Source organism: Stegostoma tigrinum, chromosome 29, assembly GCF_030684315.1.
Source record: "Stegostoma tigrinum isolate sSteTig4 chromosome 29, sSteTig4.hap1, whole genome shotgun sequence".
Lineage (NCBI taxonomy): Eukaryota > Metazoa > Chordata > Chondrichthyes > Orectolobiformes > Stegostomatidae > Stegostoma > Stegostoma tigrinum.
This window is the reverse complement of record NC_081382.1, coordinates 34,828,372-34,848,628: the sequence shown is the minus strand read 5'-3', so window position 1 is coordinate 34,848,628 and position 20,257 is coordinate 34,828,372. Positions and strand designations below refer to the sequence as shown.

The following is a 20,257-nucleotide window of genomic DNA, read 5'->3' as shown; positions in this document are numbered from 1 at the left end:
TCTGTGCATTGTTTGCCTAGCCATCCAAAGTTTATATGGCATCACAATCAGTGCTGACATCACAAATTCATCAGTGCACTTATCATGAAATGAAGCAATGAGAGAATAAAACTGCAACTGACACGTCAACATAGTTTTAAAATCCCACCTGATGCTATTACTGGACAAGTCAGGTCTGAGACACAAACCTGGCTTATTAGATCATAATTTATTTTGGTTTAATAACGTGTTCTCTCATAAGAATGCAATACTGTAGATTTTGTTTCAACAATAAAACAAAACTTTATTAACCAAAACAAATCATGATACAATAAAATAAACACTATTTACTTATGACAGAGTCATACAGCACAGAACAGACCTCTCAGTCCAACTCGTCCATGCCAACCAGACACCCCAATCTGACACAGTCCTGTTAAAAAGTCGATTCTCAGCTTCTTTTAAACTTTTTTCCCCATCTCAACTTAAACATATGCCCTCTAGTTTTGGACACTCCCACACTAGGAAAAAACCTTGGCTATTCACCTTATCCTGCACTTCATAACTTTGTAAAGCATTATAAGGTCCCCCCCTCAGAATGTTCTTCCAACGTTTCAGGGAAAAAAGCCTCAGCCTATTCAGCTTCATCCTATAACTCATACTCCAGTCCTAGCAACATCCTTATATATTTTTTCTGCACCTTCTGAAGTTTAACAACATCCTTTCTATAGAAGGGAGACCAGAATTGAACACAGTATTCCTAAAGTGGCCTCACCAAAGTATCATTCAGCTGCAACATGACTCCCCAACTGCTATAACTAAATATTCCGACCAATGAAGGCAAGCATGCTGTCTACCTGCAACTCCACTTTCAAGAAACTGTGCACCTGCACCCCTAGATCTCTTTGTTCAGCAATATTTCCTAGGGGCCGATCATAAAGTCATACGTCATGGGAACATACCCTTTAAGTTCAACCAGTTCAGGCTGACCATAATCCCAAACTAAATTACTCTCACCTTGGACCATATCTCCAAACATTTCTTTTTCATGTACTTGAAATGCCTTTAGTGGCATCTCCCACTTCCTCCAAGGTTTTTTCCACACACAAACCACACTGTAAAAAAAATTACTCCCATGTCCTCTACAAATCTTTCTCATCTTATCTTAAAAACTATGCCCCTACCCTGAAATTTTCCAACCTGTCATCCACCTTATCTATACACTTCATTATGTTGTAAACCTCCAGAAGATCACCTCTCAACCTCGAGTGAAAAAAGTCCGAGCCTATCCTGCCTCTCCTTATAACTCAAACTCTCCATGTGGCAACATCCTGGTAAATCTCTTCTGAGCCTTCTCCAGCTTAATAATACTTTTCCTATAACAGGGACACCATAACTGGACACAATACTCCAGAAGAGGCCTCACCAATGTCATTAAACGTACAAGTCCTGCCCTGCAACTGTACAAGTCCTGCCAAAATGCAACACTTTACATTAATCTAAATTAAACACATATTTGAATACTTTTAAATACACAGGAAAAGTATAATCTCATTAATCCCAAACTTCCCCTTAAAAATTCCAAAACAAAAGCACCCCCATGTATAGTACACACACCAGCAAAAAAAAATCTTTTCCTAATGCACTGAGAGGCTTGAGGTACTTTAACTCCTAGACTGGAAACATATGAGCTTAATGTAATCAACTTCAAGTATCCTCTTCAGGGTTTGATCCGAACACTTCAGGTTTCAAACTTATCACTAACTACTTACTCTGACGTAATCTAGCATTACTAAATTCTCCACTTCTCTGAAACATGGTCTTATTCAATTGTTATATCCAAGGGCTTCACAGACCTGTCCAAAACCAAGTAAAACTAAAAGAAATGCCTCTCCCTTGTACCTGAATTTTTTTAAGCTTAAAAGAAACACCAGAAGTCCAGAGCACGCATATGCTTTGCTATATCATAAAACATCAGGTAAACAAAAGCCCATTAGCTGCCAAAGCAGCCACCTCTAACACATTTAAGTAATCACCATGGCTACAGAAATGATTACAACTTAGTTATTAACTTGAGAACACAAAAAACATATGTCACTGACCCAAATGTAAAAAATATTAAAAATATATAAATCAACAATCTCCATCACAATAAACACTACTTTGTTTTAAAATCTAAACAGTTTAGAATTCCTTTTAATAACCTGCTTGGAGAGAGAAAGAAATGCATATTCACAGAAGTACCCACTACATTAGGTTCAAGCACCAGCCTTTGTGTACTGTTAACTCACTGCAGTATACATGTAGCTATTATATTTTGGTATCTGATGTAAGCTGTGAGACCTTGTTTATATTTTTGACATTATTTAACTTTGGGCTTCCTTTTTATTAGAGTTAGTGACTGATGGGCTGTGTACCTGAAATTAATAATTCATGTCTAAGTTTTTCTGCAGCCACTGTAATTTCTTTTAAAGGCGTTTTTTGATGCTTGGCTTTAGAATGAAGTAATTTTCTACACCACAAATGGCTCTTATTTTAACGTATTTTGAGCTCCAGCCAAGTAAACAGTAATGTCTCAAGGTTTGCTGATGGGTTCTGGATCTTATTCTTTTTAAGCTTAAGGGAAATACCCATAGCTTAAAAAGTGAGAGTTTTCCCAGCGCTTTCCAATTTTATTTCACTCAGAATGTAGCCGTCCTGTGAAATCCTTGTAATAAAATGGTTGTATTGACCTATATGCCTGAGAAAGGAAGGATATAAATATATATAGTAAATTATAAACCTTAAAGTGAGTAGTCAGTGTTAGTCTCAGACCAGAAGAGTGGGGATAAAACCCTGAAGAGATAACTTGAAGCAGAGTACATTTAAGCAAGTGCATAATTGAGGAAGAAGCCATCTGCAGTTCCAGTCTAAAAATGGAAGTCACAAGTGACTTAAAACTGTTGTGATGTTAGATACAGTGACTCTGGTATGAGTGCCTTTTAGGGTACTGTACCAGGACTGTGTTTTTGTACTCGTTAAATGTTGCTTTGTTGCTTTACAATTTATAAAGGAGTGTTTTGGGAATATACTTTTACTTCATGTTAAAAATCTTCCATTTTTTGTAGTAGAGATTTGCTTGATTGTATTTAATATTCACTTATTTTGTTGAGAACCTTCTGTTTTTTTTGGTAAAGAAAAATCTGCAGCACTGCATGCTTATGTTTCATTTGCCACCACTTTGTTCAAAACGAAACAAAATGAGATATATCAAGCCAAATTCGTGGCTGTGATTTGATTTATCTGGTAATAACATCAGCTGGGATCATAATAGGTGTAAGACACTCAGGTTATGTTTCCATAAATTGTGTGGACTGACATCTGATTCAGCGAACTATATCTGCCCTGGGCCCATTAAAAAATATTTTATTTTTTGGTAAATATTACTGCTTGCTTTTCCATTTAAAATCAACAGGGATTCAAAGTTGTGGTGAATTTTAAGAGACAACTTACAAATACTAACATTTCACAGGATTGAGGTGAAATCACTTTAAAAAAGTGAACGGTTGTTACAGAAGGAAAAGAAATATAGATAGACTAATGAAAATGCTCATAATGGCATTGACTGGAAGAGTATCAGTACAGAAAAAGTTCCATATGAAATATAAACTTTGAAGGCAAAGTTTCGCTACTTAACTTTCATTATTTTATTTCAGATTACAAGTATGCAGCTTATTTAGACACAGAAAAGTTCCACCGAGACTTCTGATAAAAGCAAAACCATGGAGAATCAAGGATAGATCATGGTTAAAGAAATGCAGTGGATTTGACAAAAGGTATAGCTGCTGGATAGAAAATTGTGAGGTCATTGCCTGAAACCTGTTATTTCAATTTTACGTTAAATGACTAAGGTGTTGAGGTCAATTCTAAGTCTGTCAAATCTGCAGACACAATGTTAAAATAACAAGAGTAAAAAGATTTACATTAGTTGTGAAACTGAAAAAAAGGTCAAATTAAATTGAAAATTGCTAAATATCTTTGGTGGAATAAGTGTGCTAAGTTTACAATGCTCAGGGCATGGATACTATAGAAGCAACCAAGCAGCATCAGGGCCAAACAGCAGCATCAACACTCCAAAATGTTAACAGCAATTCAAAATGAGTTAAACACACAGGCAAAACAACACAGAAATAAATCAACAGGGCTTAGGCTGAGATTTCAGAATGCACCTGTTAGAATACAATTGACATATAATACACAACTGTGGACAATGCACTTTGACAAGTGATGCACGTGCATTGAGAATGGTGAAATAAAAATACCACAATGAGTTTGAGTGTAAAGAGGTGAACTATGAACAAAGAAACTCAATCTAAAATGGCATGAAAGCACTGAAGGTATGGATAAAATATTGAATGGTTTAAGCAATATGAATGTAGCAAAAGAAACCAATAGCACCAAAACAGAATCTACTAGATACTGAAAAGAGAGTGCAATTTTCATGCAAAATGTATATCAATCTTACTCCATCTGGAAACCTGATAATATCTGTAAGTGGCTTCTTGAAAATAATTTTACAATTGAGGACATCACACTCAACCTGTCAATTTCATCAGAAAATTTGTTCTGAGTGAAATTCAATTCCTAAAAATTAGCAAAAAAATCAGATGAGTGCATCCCTTAATATTTCAAAACAACGCAAAGTAAACAGTTTCCATCATTTCTCTGATGCAAGTTCTGCAGCATCTCAATTTCTTTCCTATCCCCAGCTGCTACTCACTTCTACAGCTTCAAGGCTGACAATCTTCTTTATGAGTGCAATTTTTACTGAGGTTTCATAGTTTTATGGTGATTGTGTGTTTATTTGACAGCTAGATACATAACACCACTGTGCAGGTATACACCAGTGTCTTCTTCCAGGTTTGCTATTACAATATTGAACTTTTTCCACAGTTTTACCAGTTTCTCCAAGTTATTGTAAAACATTCAATTTTTAATTTTCACTCTGTGGCTTGCCTGCCCCTTCCTCTGCCCTGTGACCTTCCCTTTAACAGCATACTTTAAAATTGGCTACCTTGCTTTGTCTGAAATTGTTTTTTTCTGGGAGATAACCCTCCTCAGAGAGAAAGGGGAATTTGGCATTAATTTGTAAAATTCCACTTCATTTTGTACGACAGAGAATTCACACAGGTGAACCATACATGTTAGTGTTCGCCACACCCAACTGACAAACAATAACTCAGTTTCAAGGTGAAATTTTAGAAATGGAAATCAGCACTTAATAATAACTTAATAATAATTAATTGGTTGATCATGTTGGGATCATATCAAATCAAAAAATGTTAGATTTCTGAAAGCTCCTGAATATGCAGCCACAAAAATAACCCAACCCAGTGACATTCTGGAAATAGGGTTAGAGTTGAAACCTGTTTATCCTGTATAATCCCTTTTCATACCATCATTCCCCTCTGTTCCCTCCCCAGTTGGAAAACACAGTCGAATTCACTTTGCTTTATTACTTGTACTTGATGTGAAAATCATGGCTTGTAAAGCTTCCCCTCCAAACATGCTGATGACCCATCTTCTTAAAATGAAATAAAACAAACTCTACTGGACCAAACTGGGGCACAACAATTGAAATTTGTCGTAACTATCTAAGATAAAATCAGTTTCACATTCATTGCTGCAGGAGCTGATGGCTTAAATAAAGGCTTCATGGACTTCAGTATTTCTAGCATCTCAAGTCTGTGGCGCACTGGCCTAGCTAAGTCCTTTTCACTCTGATCAATCATGACCATTATGCTGTGAAAGTAGAAGAAAAATTCTGCTCCATTCATTCTTTCTCGCTCCACTCCAATCCTCACTCCGGAAATAACTATCCATAAACCAACAGTTTTAGTCAAAAATAAAACTTTGAGCTGAAAGTACTTACACTTCATCCATCTCTACATCTTCCTCATTCTGAGGTAGTTGAAGGTAGGGATTGTCTGAAGCTGGTCGGAACTTATAGCCCGTCAAACAGAAGAACACAAGCGTGGCAAGTTCGTCCAGGAACTAAAATTAATAGAATCCTGATCAGAAAACAGTGATTTGGATTTTTGGTACAACAATTTTTTCTGAAATTTTCACAACATAAAAAGGGGGAATTTATACTAAATGAAATCCATTTGCCAAAAATGCCTTTCCCCATGCTCCCCCACCTCCGCCTCAAACACTCAGGTCCCTTGATATTAAAAAAAAACCATGCTATACAAACTAAGTGGTTCTCACTAACTCTATACAGTGTGGAGCTGGAGGAACACAGCAGTTCAGGCAGCAGAGGAGCAAAAAAGTCAATGCTTCAGGTTTAAGTTCTTCATCCTGATGTAGGGTATAAACCCAAAACATCAACTTTCCTGCTCCTCTGATGTTGCCTGACCTGCTGTGTTTCTCCAGCTCCACACTGACTCTGACTCCAGCACTTGCAGTTCTTGCTATCTTTCACTAAATCTGTTGCTAGATATGTTGTGTTCCTTAAATCTGTGTGAAAAAGCAGTTGGCCAGAAAGACTAAACAGGCAGCTTTGGAAGAAGTTACTTACTCGGCTGTCACTGGGACAAACTATTCAGTTTTAGTATACTCTAGTTATTAGTGAGATCTATAGCATCGATATGAACATACGACCAAGGAACTTAGAAAAAGTCGCTTGGCTTTGAAACCTGCCCCATCATTCAATAAGATTGTGGCTGATCTGATTTTAACCTCAGCTGTAGTCCTCATTCTATATATTCCTGATAAGCTTTCAACAATTTGGTATTCAAGAATCTACCAACATCTGCCTTAAAAACGCTTAAAAATCCTGCATCCATTGCATTTTGAAGGAAATTCCAAAGATTTAGAGGCAATCTCTTCCAAGATAAAAAATGTCTTACATAGTGTTAATGTACTTAACCAGTCTTAAGCTAACGTAATTTGTTATTTTACTATAACCTTTTGTTATGTAAGTATGTGCCTCTTGTCAAAGAATGATGGAGCAATCTTGATGGGCCAAATGATCTAATTTGCTTCTAAACCTTACGGTCTTATGGGCTTATTAGTGGTTATTACTTCACAGAAAGATGATTGTGGTTGTTGGAAGTCAGTTATCTCAGTTGCAGGGCACGCCTGCAGCAGCTCCTCAGAGTAGTGTCCTCTGGCCAACCATTTTCAGCTGCTTCATCAATGAAGTCATAAAGTCAGAAAGGGGGTGTTTGCCGATGATTACACAATGTTCCTTGTATATTGAAATAGTCCATGGCTCCTTATATACGGAAATAGTCCATATTCAAATACAACAAGATCTGGACAATATCCAGGCTTGGACTGACAAGTGGCAAGTAATAATTAACATTCACGCCACAGCAACAGCAAGCAATGACCATCGCTAATATGAGACAACCTCACCATCAGCCCTTGTCATCATCACTGAATCCCCGAACAACATCATCGGAGTTACTGTTGACCAGAAACTCAACTGTTCTCACCACATTAATAGTGTGGCTACAAGATCAGGTCAGAGGCAAGAAAAACTAAAGTGAGTAAACTCACATCCAAAGCCTGTCAATCATCTATAAGGCACAAGTCAGGAGTGTGATGGAATACACTCACTTGCCTGGATTAGCGCAGCGGCAATAATACTCAAGAAGCTTGACATCATAGAGGACAAAGCAACTCATTTGACTGGCACTAGATCCACTCCCTCCACCACTGACGTTCACTATCAGCAATATGCATTGTCTACCAGATGTGCTACAGAAATTCACCAAGGTCCTTAGACAGGACTTTCTAAACCCATGACCCCTACCATCTAAGGGCAGCAGACACACGAAAACACCCATCACCTGCAAGTTCCCGTCCAAGCCACTCACTATCCTGACTTGGAAATATACTGCAGCTCCTTCTGTGTTGATTTGTCAAAATTTTGAATTCCCTCCTTAACATCATTGTGGGTCTACCTACAGCACATAGACTGCATTCAAGGAGGCAGCCAATCACCACATTCTCAGGGCCAAATAGGGACAAGCAATAAATACTGACTACCCAGAGATGTCCACATCCTTGGAGACAATTTTTTAAAAATCTACTACCAGCAAGCCCCGTAGGCTATTATTAGAAGAGATGTTTACCTAAAGAAGACCCCATCACAACCAGGTGCCAGATGCTGATATTTTTTTCCTTCTTCCCCAATGTTGTGCCCTCTAAGCTATAAGATTGAGAAGCATCTTTAGGGCGTGACTTTTACTGAACTTCAATCATATGTTTTGTGATACTATTGGAGCTGCCTCCATTACGATTATTTCAGCACTGGCCTGGGACTAGGTTGTCCAACCTCTTAATTTAAAAGGGTGGGCAAACCAGTCCCAAATTGTGAATTTGGCAAGATAATTGTAGAAAACACCTGACTCTTCAAACAAAAAAAAAATCAAAGAAAGGTATTTCATTTAGGGGAAATTGGACAGCTGGAAGAATGGCACAATGCCATGAGAGATATACAGTGGGAATTCGAAGAATGAACAGGACATTCATGACTTGCACTTCTGTTATCGAGGAATCTGTAAACTCAGCAAAGTCATGATAGTCTCCCGAATGAAAAGGTTTTTGCCCCTTTGAAGGTGCACTACAGGTTCCAACAGTCTCATAAAACAGAACATGTTACTTTGTCCCAGTGAGAAATATCAGTTATAACGGAAAGCTAATTTTGTAATTAAATGTACCATCAGAAATAAATTTAATTAAATTCAGAAAGACACTGCTTTCAGTAAAATGAGTAGATCCTACAGAACTAGTGATATAGAAAATCATTATTTAAGGGCTGATTTTAAATTAATCTAATTATGATAGGACATTTAATTAGTTTAATATTCAAAAAAGGTTTCTCTTTCTACAACAGAAATGCATTCCAGTTTCAATGGTGTGTTACTGCATAATTACTCCAAACAATATCATGTAACAGTTTTTTAATAACATTTTTGTTTTTGATATTTTCCAATCAATATGTTCAGAGCTGTTATTACATACATTTGGAGCAGGTGGGACTTGGACCCCTTCAGAACTACTGTCTTGGACCACCAGACCAGGGAAGACTGCCCAGAAATCAGAGAACGAGTTTATAAATTATATAAACTGGCAAATTAATTTTAAAATTGAAAAGTGTAAAGTCATCACCTAGGATGGCAAACTGGACAAAAAAAATGTACTTCATGAACAGTACCACAATAACCAATGAAGGAGGTGAAAAATATCTCAATCTTCATGGATTCAACATGGCCAGCAATTAATCAAACGAGCCAAACGAAACTGAACGATATCACCAGAACACAGCCAAGGAAGGTGCAATCAAAACTGACAAGTATGGGTCTCTTGTGATATAGTGACAGTATTCCTGCCTCTGAGTCAGAAGGGCTGAGTTCACTTTCCACCTGCTCCAGAAATGTGTGATAACAATTCTGAACAGGTTGATTAAAAATAAATCAAAACTGACAGTCCTCTAGTCAGACACCGTGAATACCCTAATAAAAACTGAAAGAACTGCGGATGCTGTAAAGCAGGAACAAAAACAGAAGTTGGTGGAAGCTCAGCGGGTCTGGCAGCATCTGTGAAGAAAAGATCAGAGTCGATGTTTCGGGTCCAATGACCCTTCATGAATATCCTATCCAATTCAGTCAACAAAACACAGAAGAAAAACTGTAGGCAGCACAAAGATCTCTGAGCTGGTCTCTCTGTGTCAAGGGTCTGAGTTATTTGGAAAAATGTAGACTCTTAAGTCTTGATAGGAAGTTGGCTGGGAATAACCTTGCTGAATATAAGAAACAACAAAAAATTACGGAAAAGGTAAAACAAACGAAAGTGGAAATTACTGGAGAAAGTCAGCAAGTCTATGGGAGAAAACAGTTAGATTAAGTTACTTCAGAAATATGGTCATGGGACCCAATTCTGATTTCTCTCCACAAAGGTTGCCAGATCTGTTGAGCTTTTCCAGTAAATTTTGGTTTTGTGTTTTTTTTTTATATCTCCAATACCCACAATTTTTTGTTTTATTTATGAGAGAGGTGAATCTAGATAGCGAATATGAAAAAAAGGGATTCAAACTAATAAAAATCAAATTTAACACGTGCATTAGCAATAAGTGTTATCACGCAGAGCATTCAATAAATGGAATGGATAGACATGCAAATCCAAGAACGTCTGAGATCATTGAATAAAGAATTGAATATTACTCTATTTGCTTTTTAGGCTGTTTCTGGATGGATAAAAATTGGCCAGATGTGCTGTAATCATCTTTCAAAACAGCAGCAAGACACAATATGATATCACCACTTTCTTCACATTTCCTTTCTCTCTTGACACAATCAAAATCCTGTACAGTATTACAAAACTAATCAATTTTCTAGATTTTAATTGAATTAGAACTCTAGGACTAAGTTATCTTTATTTTTGCACAGATTACAGCAAGATTACAATAAATAAATAAATGGTGAGTATACTCACCTGATAGAGCCATTTCCACTGGAAAGGCACAATGATTTTGATCAGAATTGCTATGATCCGTGTAAAATAAATGTAACATACGATCTGAAACACAAAGAAGCAAATTTGCATTTAAAGAATATCACCATGACAGATAAACCTAGCTGAATGCATTCCTCATTTAAATGCTATTTATCACTTAAATGACCTAGTGGGAACTATTATGATAAAATGGGGTACCACAGAAATACCAAAGAAATGAGTTATGGGATTCTCTGAAATTAATAATTTAAACATCTGATGTATGGGATCTCGATTCAAAACATTAAAAGTTTAATTAGGTACTAGAGTTACTGTGTTAGTTGCTGAATGCATTGCCCAGTTTACAGTTTTACAGCTTTACAGCTGTGTCCTTCGAAACTCATCACTCTAAATGTGAACTCAGTTCAATGGGGAAATAGTTGATTTCAGTTGGGCAGGTAGGGCAGCTACTAGAATAGACTGTAGTACCTGAGTGCTAAGTCGAAATAAGATCAGTTAAACACCTGCTCCTGCTTATTACCCCAGTAGTCCCCAACTGAAGACAGCACACGGGTAGTCGTTATTTAGAAAATAAGCAAAGTTCATGGTTGAGTACACTGCTGACATTTTGAGATTCAATTGTCAAGGACAATTACTTGAATGTGATATTGTTAAACTGATGCCTCTGAAGATTTCCATTGTGAATGTATCCTTTTGAGTGAGGGAAGATAAAAAGGGTGTAACCTATCAGACAAATTAAGAATGGTAAACCAACTGGACCCTAACCTGGTATACACTGTTATCTAACATACAAAGATCCATTTTCACCGGAGCAACGTTCTTTTTTCATTATACTTGAAGCTCTTTATTCCTGCAAAGCAACTTAAAAGATGGAAAGTGAATTAAAGGTCACAATTTTTAAAATCCTATTAAGCTCTCAAACCAGTCTTCTTGGTTCAGAAATCTATTTAATGGGTAAAACCTCCAGAGAAACAAAGATGCGGACATTTATACTTGGATTGGGCTTATTGAGCTTCATAGAATTAGTTAATTAAAACACATTTTATTATCAGTCTAACAGAACTTATATAGAGAGTTTATAGCAGCTGTGGGGATGAGTAAGGTTGGATGGGCACACGTCCTATTTTCATCACTTATAGACTGTAAGGTCTTCATTTTGGGTTTAAAGTTTGTAAGGGCAATAGTACAGCATCTCAGGGAAGAAGAACACAAGAGTAATTCATATTATTTGACTTTTAGGGCAATTGAAATGTGCGGATTAAAAGGCACAGAACCCTATATGGAAAGTTGGCGCTAGGGGCCAGAATGTGTGCAGGAAATGTCTCTGGCTGCAGTTCCTGAAAGTCCAAGTTTCAAAGCTGAAGCAGTGTCTGGGGACACTGGTGGAGCATCTGTGAGGCTTAGAGCATTGTGGACAGCATATAGAAGTGGTGACTGTGTAGTTTAACACTCCACAGGCAGGGAGGGAATGAAGACCACCAGGCAGAGAAAGAGGGCGAGGCAGGCATCGTGGCTACTCCCCTGCAAAACAGATGTACTGCTTTGGATACAGTTCCGGGGATGGACTCTCCGGGGAACGTAACAACAGCCAAATTTGTTTCACCAGAGTTGGCCCAGCTGCACACCAAAGGAGGAATACGCATAGGAAGGCCATAGAAATAGGGGATTCAATCATAGTAATACAGCACAGAAGCAGATACTTCGGTCCAACTAGTCCATGCAGGCCAAGTTTTCCAAACTAAACTAGTCCCACTTGCCTGCATTTGGCCCACATCCCTCCAAACTTATTCATGTACCTGTCCAAATGTCTTTTAAATGACGTTACTGTAACTGCAGCTACCTCTGGCAATTCATTCCACATATTATTAACCCTTTGCATGAAAAAGTTGCCCCACAGGTTCCCCTTAAACCTTTCTCCCCCCATCTTAAAAAATGTCACCTAGCTTTGAACTCACTCAGTTTAGGAAAAAGACCTTTTCAGTTCACCTTACCTCTGCCCCTCATGATTTCACATTTCTACTCCAGTGAAAAAAGTCCCAGCCCATCCAACCCCTCCTTTTAAGTGAAATCCTCCGGAACCTGCAATATCCTTGTAAATCATTTCTGAACCCTCTCCAATTTAATACTATCCTTCCTATAACAGTGCGACCAGAACTGCACGCAATACTCCAAAACGGACCTCAATGTCCTGCATAACCGTAGCATACATCTCAATCCTGGGTCTGATTGTCTGATGGCCTAAGCAATGAAGGCAAGCATACCAAACACCTTCTTAATCACCCTGTCTACCTGTAACACAACTTTCAAAGAGTTATGTACCTGAACTCTTAGGTCTCTCTATTCAACAACATTACCCAGGGCCTACCATTAACTGTACAAGTCCTGTCCTTGTTTGTTTTACCAAAATTGTAAAGGAAATCAAAGCTTCTGTGGACTGGAATAGGCTACAGAATGGTATGTTGCCAGTGAGGTGCCAGAGTCAAGGATGTATTGGAGTGGCTCCAGTACATTCTAAGGTGAACAGCCAGTGGCCATGGTACGTAATGGTACCAAGAACATAGTCAGGCAAAAAAAGAAGGATGAGTTCCTAAAAGTAGAATATATGGAGTTAGGAAGCAAGTTAAAAACTAGGACCTCAAAAGGTACGGATCTTAGGACTGCTGTCAGTGCCTTGTGCCAGTCAAAGCAGAAATAACAGGATGTATTAGATGAATACATGGCTGGAGAGATAATGTGATGGAGAAGGATTCCTGGGACATTGGGACCAAGACAAGTTGGATGATTTGCAGTTGGTCAGAACGTGAATTGACGTCCTTGGGAAAAGTTTGCATTAAAATGGTAAGGAGTTGGAGATCTATGCAAAGAAACAGAGAGAGCAAAACAGGCCAAAAACAAAACAGAATAGGAAATAAGAAAAGTGATAAGCAGAGAATTGAAGGGTAGAAATCAAAAGGGGCCACAGAGGAAAATCATGCAAGTAAGTCTAAGGGGTGGCACAGTGGATCAGCAGGTAGCACTGCTACCTCACAGTGCCAGGAACTCAGTATCAATTCCACCCATAAACAACTATCTGTGGAGAGTTTGCACATTCTCCTGTGTCTGCATTTGTTTCTTCTGGGTACTCCAAAGATCTGCAGTTTAAGTGGATTGTCCATGCAAAATTGCTCATAGTGTCCAGAGATGTGTAGGCTAGATGAATTAGCCACAGGAAACTCAGGATTACAAGGATAAAGTGCGGGGGTGGGGTCTGGGTCTCTTCGGAGGGTCAGTATGGATTTGACAGTCTGAATGGCCTGCTTCCAACATGTAGGGAGTCTATGATTCTATGACAAAGAATGTTAAAAAACAAGCCTCAAGGTTGTGTGTCTTAATGCACAGTGCATTGGCAAAACGATGAAATAATAATGCAAATAGCTTGGATTAGTTGAAATATGACTGCAGGGGTCCAGAGAGGGGACTGAATGTCATTCCCACATTCCAGGACTTCTAGCTTGAGGGATATTCAGTTTTCATGAAGGTCAGACAAAAAGGGAGGTGGCATAGCATTGCTGGTTAAAGAGCAATAATGCAACAGTGAGGAAGGATATTAGCTCTGGTGAAGTGGAATCTATATGGGAAGAGTTTAGAAATGCTAAGGGCCAGAAAACTATAGCAGGGATTGTATACAGACCCTCAAACTGTAGTGGCAATGTTGTGGAAGCCATTAAACAGGTAATTAGAAACACAAGCAATACAGGTAGCTATAATTATGAGTAATTTAATCTGCGTACAGATCGAGCAAATCAAATCAGTAAAAATACCAGTAAGAGGAATCCCTGTAGTGCACATAGTATGGTTTTCTAGGCCATTACATTGAAGTGGCAACTAGAAACTGGACATTGTCTCATGAGAAAGAAATTCACAATTTGCCTGTGTAGGGCCTCCTGAGAAAAATGACCATAATACGACAGATATAACAAAGTGTGAAGCTGGATGAACACAGCAGGCAAGCAGCATCTTAGGAGCAGGAAAGCTGATGCTTTGGGTCTAGACCCTTCATTAGAAATGGGGGAGGGGGAAGATAGTTCTGAAACAAATAGAGGTAGAGGGGGAGGCAGATCGAAGATGGATAGAGGAGAAGATAGGTGGAGAGGAGACAGACAAGTTAAAGAGGCGGGATTGGAGCCAGTAGAGGTGACTGTAGGCGGGGAGGTAGCGAGGGGACAGGTCAGTCCGGGGAGGATGGACAGGTCAAGGGGGCGGGATGAGGTTAGTAGGTAGGAAGTGGGGGTGTGGCTTGAGGTGGGAAGAGAGGCTGGGTGAGAGGAAGAACAGGTTAGGCAGGCGGGGACGAGCTGGGCTGGTTTTGGGATGCAGTGGAGGGAGGGGAAATTTTGAAGCTTGTCATATCCACATTAATACCATTGGGCTGCAGGGTTCCTAAGCGGAATATGAGTTGCTGTTCCTGCAACCTTCGGGAGGCATCGTTGTGGCACTGCAGGAGGCCCAGGACGGACATGTTGTCTAAAGAATGGGAGGGGAGTTGAAATGGTTCACGACTGGGAGGTGTAGTTGTTTATTGCGAACCGAGCGGAGGTGTTCTGCAAAGCGGTCCCCAAGCGTCCGCTTGGTTTCCCCAACGTAGAGGTAGCCATAACGGGTAAGGCGGATGCAGTATACCACATTGGCAGATGTGCAGGTGAATATCTACTTGATTTGGAAAGTCTTCTTTGGGCCAGGGATGGGGGCGAGGGCGGAGGGATGGGGGCGAGGGCGGAGGGATGGGGGCATGTGTAGCACTTGCTGTGGTGGAGGGGAAAGAGCCAGGTGTGGTGGGGTTGGAGGGGAGTGTGGAGCGGACAAGGGAGTCACGGAGAGACTGGCCCCTCGGAAAGCAGACAAGGGTGGGGATGGAAAAATGTCTTTGGTGGTGTGGTGAGATCGCAGATGGCGGAAGTGTCGGAGGATGATGCGTTGGATCCGGAGGTTGGTGGGGTGGTACACGAGGGTGAGGGGGATTCTCTTTTGGTGGTTATTGTGGGGACGGGGCGTGAGGGATGAGTTGCAGGAAATGCAGGAGACATGGTCGAGGGCGTTCTCGATCACTGCTTGGGGATGTTGCGGTCCTTGAAAAACAAGGACATCGGAGGTGTACGGGAGTAGAATGCCTCATCCTGGGAACAGATGCGGCGGAGACCAAGTTATTAGGAATAGGGGATGGCATTTTTGCAGGAGGGTGGGTGGGAGGAGGTGTATTCTAGGTAGCTGTGGGAGTCAGTGGGCTTGAAATAGATATCGGTTTCTAGGTGGTCGCCTGAGATGGAGGCAGAGAGGTCCAGGAAGTTGAGGGAGGAGTTAGAGATAGTCCAGGTGAACCTGAGGTTAGGGTGGAAGGTGTTGGTGAAGTGGATGAACTGTTCGATCTCTTCGTGAGAGCATGAGGTGGGTGTAGTGTAGGTGCGGAAGAGGGGCTGTTCCACGTAACCTACAAAGAGACAGGCATAGCTTGGGCCCATGCGGGTAGCCATGGCCACCCCTTTGTCTGTAGGAAGTGGGAGGAATCGAAAAAGAAGTATTACCATAATACAATAGAATTCTTCCTTAAGATGGAGGGTGATACGGATAATTCTGAGACTAGAGTCCTGAATCACAAAAAAGGAAACTGGGATGGGTGAGGTGTGAGCTGGCAATGATAAACTGGGGAGTGTTATTTCTAGGGGCGGCGGAGGTTTGTCATTGCCTAACATTTAAAGAGCACATGGACAAACTGCGATAATTGTTTGTTTCTGTCCGACGTAAAAATAAAGTGGCAAGATGGGCTGACTATAGCTAATAAAAGGGAAATTAGGGTTAGTATTAGATCCAAGGAAGGGAAATACAAAATGACGAAAAAAAGGCAGACCTGAAGATTGGGAATTGTTTAGATTTCACCAAAGGAGGTCGAAAAGATTGATTAATAAGCATTCAGTATCATATGAGAGTAAACTTGTGGACAATGTACAAACTGATTGTAAAAGCTTCTATAGATATGAGAAGAGTAAAAGATTAGAGAAGACAAACGTTGGTCCCTTACAATCAGAAACAAAGTAGTTATAATAGGGGAGCAATGAGATGGTATATCAATTAAACATATGCTTTGGTTTGACCTTCACAAACAGGACACAAATAATATCCAAGAAATGTTGGAAAACATGGGACCTAATGAGACGGAGGAATTTTATGAAATTAGTACTCATGGAGAAATGGTTTTGGGAAAATTGATGGAATTAAAGGTCAATAATTCCCAGGGACCAATAACTTACATCCCAGAGCACTTAAAGAATTAGCTCTAGAAATAATGGGTGCATTAGCAGTCATCCTTCAAGATTCTGCAGACTATGGAGTTAAGACTCTTAAGTTCCAATGGATTGGAGGATAGCTAATACAAACTGCATATTTTAAAAAATGGAGGCAGAGGAAAACGGGGAATTAAAGACTCTTTGGCATGACATTGGTAGTAGGGAAAGATTTAATAGCACAGCATTTGGAAAAGAATGACAGGATTGGACAGAATCCAGCATGGATTTTTCAAAGGTGAAGTTTTGTTTGACAAATCTGGAGTTTTTCAAGGATGTAACTAGTAGAGTTGATAATAGATGTGGTGCAGTTGGATATCCAGATGATTTTCAATAATGTTTCACATATGAGATTAGCATGTAAAAGTAAAACATATGGGTTTGAAGTAGTGTATTAAGATGGTGAGAGAACTTGTTGGCAGACATAAAATAAAGAGTGGAAATAAATGGATTTGAGTGATTAGTGTGGTATGCAGGAATCCGTGCTCAGACTACAGTTATTCATAAGATGAATTAATTAGTTAGAAGAGACAACAAAATGTAACACCTCCAAGTTTGCAGACAACACAAAGCAGGATAGGAGGGTGAGCTGTGATGAAGATGCAGAGTGTGATACTGATAAACTTCTGTGTGACTTGGCAAATTTTGAGTGAGTGGACAAATGCATGGCAGATGAAGCATAATGCGGATAAAGAAGATTTTATCCACTTTGCGAGCAAAACAGGAAGGTGGATTATTATCTGATTGGTGACAGATTGGGAGAAGGGAAAGCGCAATTAGACTTGGGTGACCTTGCATACCAGACACTGAAAAATAAGAGATAATGGGAACTGCAGATGCTGGAGATTCCAAGATAATAAAATGTGAGGCTGGATGAACACAGCAGGCCAAGCAGCATCTCAGGAGCACAAAAGCTGACGTTTCGGGCCTAGACCCTTCATCAGAGAGGGGGATGGGGGGAGGGAACTGGAATAAATAGGGAGAGAGGGGGAGGCGGACCGAAGATGGAGAGTAAAGAAGATAGGTGGAGAAGGTGTGGGTGGGGAGGTAGGGAGGGGATAGGTCAGTCCAGGGAAGACGGACAGGTCAAGCAGGTGGGATGAGGTTAGTAGGTAGCTGGGGGTGCGGCTTGGGGTGGGAGGAAGGGATGGGTGAGAGGAAGAACCGGTTAGGGAGGCAGAGACAGGTTGGACTGGTTTTGGGAAAAATAAGAAGCGGGTGCAGCACGCAGTGAAGGCGGCAAATGCTATGTTGACCTTCAAAGGTGAAAGGATTTGAGAAAGAACAGGGATATCATGCAGCAATTGTACAGAACCTGGTGACATCATACGTGGAGTATTGTGTGTCATTTTGGTCTCCTTATTTGAAAAAGGATATTTTAAAAAATGGAGGCAGAGGTAAACGGGGAATTAAAGACTCTTTGGCATGACATTGGTAGTAGGGAAAGATTTAATAGCACAGCATTTGGAAAAGAATGACAGGATTGGACAGAATCCAGCATGGATTTTTCAAAGCTTTGGAGAGAATGGCAGTCTGCTTCCTGGGATGGTAGGGCTGATGTATGAAGGGAGACTTTATTACTTAGGTTTACATTCATCGGAGTCATAATAAAAACCTATAAAATTGTAACAAGACCAGAAAACGTAAATACAGGAAGGATGTTCCTGATGACTGGGGAGTCCAGAATCAGCGGTCACAGTATAAGGATATAGGGTAGGCTATTTAGGACTGAGATATGGAGAAATTTCTTCACCAAGAAAGTGGTGTGCCTGTGGAATTCTCTGCCACACCAGAGAAAGTAGTTGAGGCCAAAACATTAAATTTTTTCAAATAGTAGTCAGGGCCAAAAGAATCAAAAGGCATGGGGGAAAATAAGAGATTAATGTGCAAGTTTAAAGCGCATGGGACTGGGGAAAGTGTATCGAGATAGATGGGAAACTGGCTGGCAAAGAGGAAACAAACAGTAGGAATTAATGGGTCCTTCTGAAATTGGCAGGCTGTAACTAGTGAGGTGCCACAGGGGTCGCAGCTGGGACCCCAGCTATTCATAATACATGTCAATAATTTGGATGGGGGAACAAAATGTAACATCTCCAAGTTTGCAGATGATACCAAGGTTACAGGGAGGGTGAACTGTGACAATGATGCAGAGATCCTTCAGCACAATCTCGAAAGGTTGGGTGAGTGGGCAAATCACTGGCAGATGCAGTATGATTTAGGTAAATGTGAGGTTATTCACTTTGGAAGCAAACTCTAGAAGGCAGATTAATACCTGATTGGCTGTAAATTGGGAGATAAGCGTGCAGTGGAACCTGGGTGTCCTTGTGCACCAGTCGCTGATGGTAAGCATGCAGGTGCAGCAGGTAGCAGATGATAAGGAAGGAAGATTGTATGTTGGCCTTCATTGCAAGTGGTTTTGGGAATAGAAACAGGGATGTGTTGTAGCAGTTACACAGGGCCTTGGTGAGACCACACCTGGAATACTGCACACAGTTTTGGTCTCCTTTTCTGAGGAAGGATGCTCTTGCTCTCAAGGGAGTGCAGTGAAGGTTTACCAGGCTGATTCCGGGGATGGCAGGGCTGACTAGGTTGGGATAGTTTTCGCTAGAGTTCAGATGAATGAGTCGGGGGGAAATCTCAAAGATACTTATAGAATTCTAACAGGGCTAGACAGGGTAGGCGCAGGGAAGATGTTCCCAATGGTGGATGTGTCCAGAACCTAGGGTTACAGTATGAGGATCCGGGGTAGTTGACTTAGGACAGAGATGAGGAGACATTTCTTCACCCAAAGCATGGTGAGCCTGTGGAATTCATTACCATAGGAAGCAGTTGATGCCAAAACATTGAATGTATTCAAGAGGTGACTAGATATAGCCCTCGGGTTGAATGAGATCAAAGATTATGGACAGAAAGCAGGATTAGGCTATTGAGTTGGACAATCAGCCTTGATCGTGAACAATGGTGGCGCAGGCTTGAAGGGCCGAATGTCTCTATGTAAACGTAGCAACAGGGTATTGAGATAAAAGATCAGCCACAATCGTACCGAATGGTAGAGTAGGCTCGAAGGGCTGTATGGCATACTTCTGTACCTATTTTTAGTGTTTCTATTTTAAGCCAACAACTCGGACATGTAGTACTATTACACCAGTAATAGATGCAAAAATAAAGCAGCTTAGAATGTGCAACAGTAACCCAAATACCATAAATTCCAGTCCCGGTCAGCAAGCAAATTCCATGGGGATCTAGCTGCCTTACAATACATATAACTGTGTTGAAACAGCTGGGCGTTTAGAGGAAGAAATTGAGGCCATTTGGCTCAAACAGAAGTTTGTAAAGACCTAAACAATTGATCTGAGATCTAAAACACCGGGATAAATGTTAGGTTTGAGGTTGGAGCTGGGGGTTGGTGGGATTGTGTGATCTGAAAAAGGTATATGATTTGAGTTGTAGGGATAGAC

The 20,257-nt window shown here is 40.3% G+C and overlaps 1 protein-coding gene across 2 annotated transcripts in view; it reads right to left on the bottom strand.

Annotated features, from left to right (window-relative positions):
* Positions 1-20,257, bottom strand: part of gpr107 (G protein-coupled receptor 107) — a 113,084-nt gene that overhangs the window by 29,963 nt on the left and 62,864 nt on the right. For both annotated transcript variants that reach the window (XM_048558914.2, XM_048558915.2), the window contains exons 16-17: positions 10,465-10,548; positions 5,891-6,012 (exon numbers count right to left, since the gene is read on the bottom strand). In XM_048558914.2, the coding sequence (XP_048414871.1) occupies positions 5,891-6,012; positions 10,465-10,548 (206 nt within the window). The remainder of the gene's footprint in view (positions 1-5,890; positions 6,013-10,464; positions 10,549-20,257) is intronic.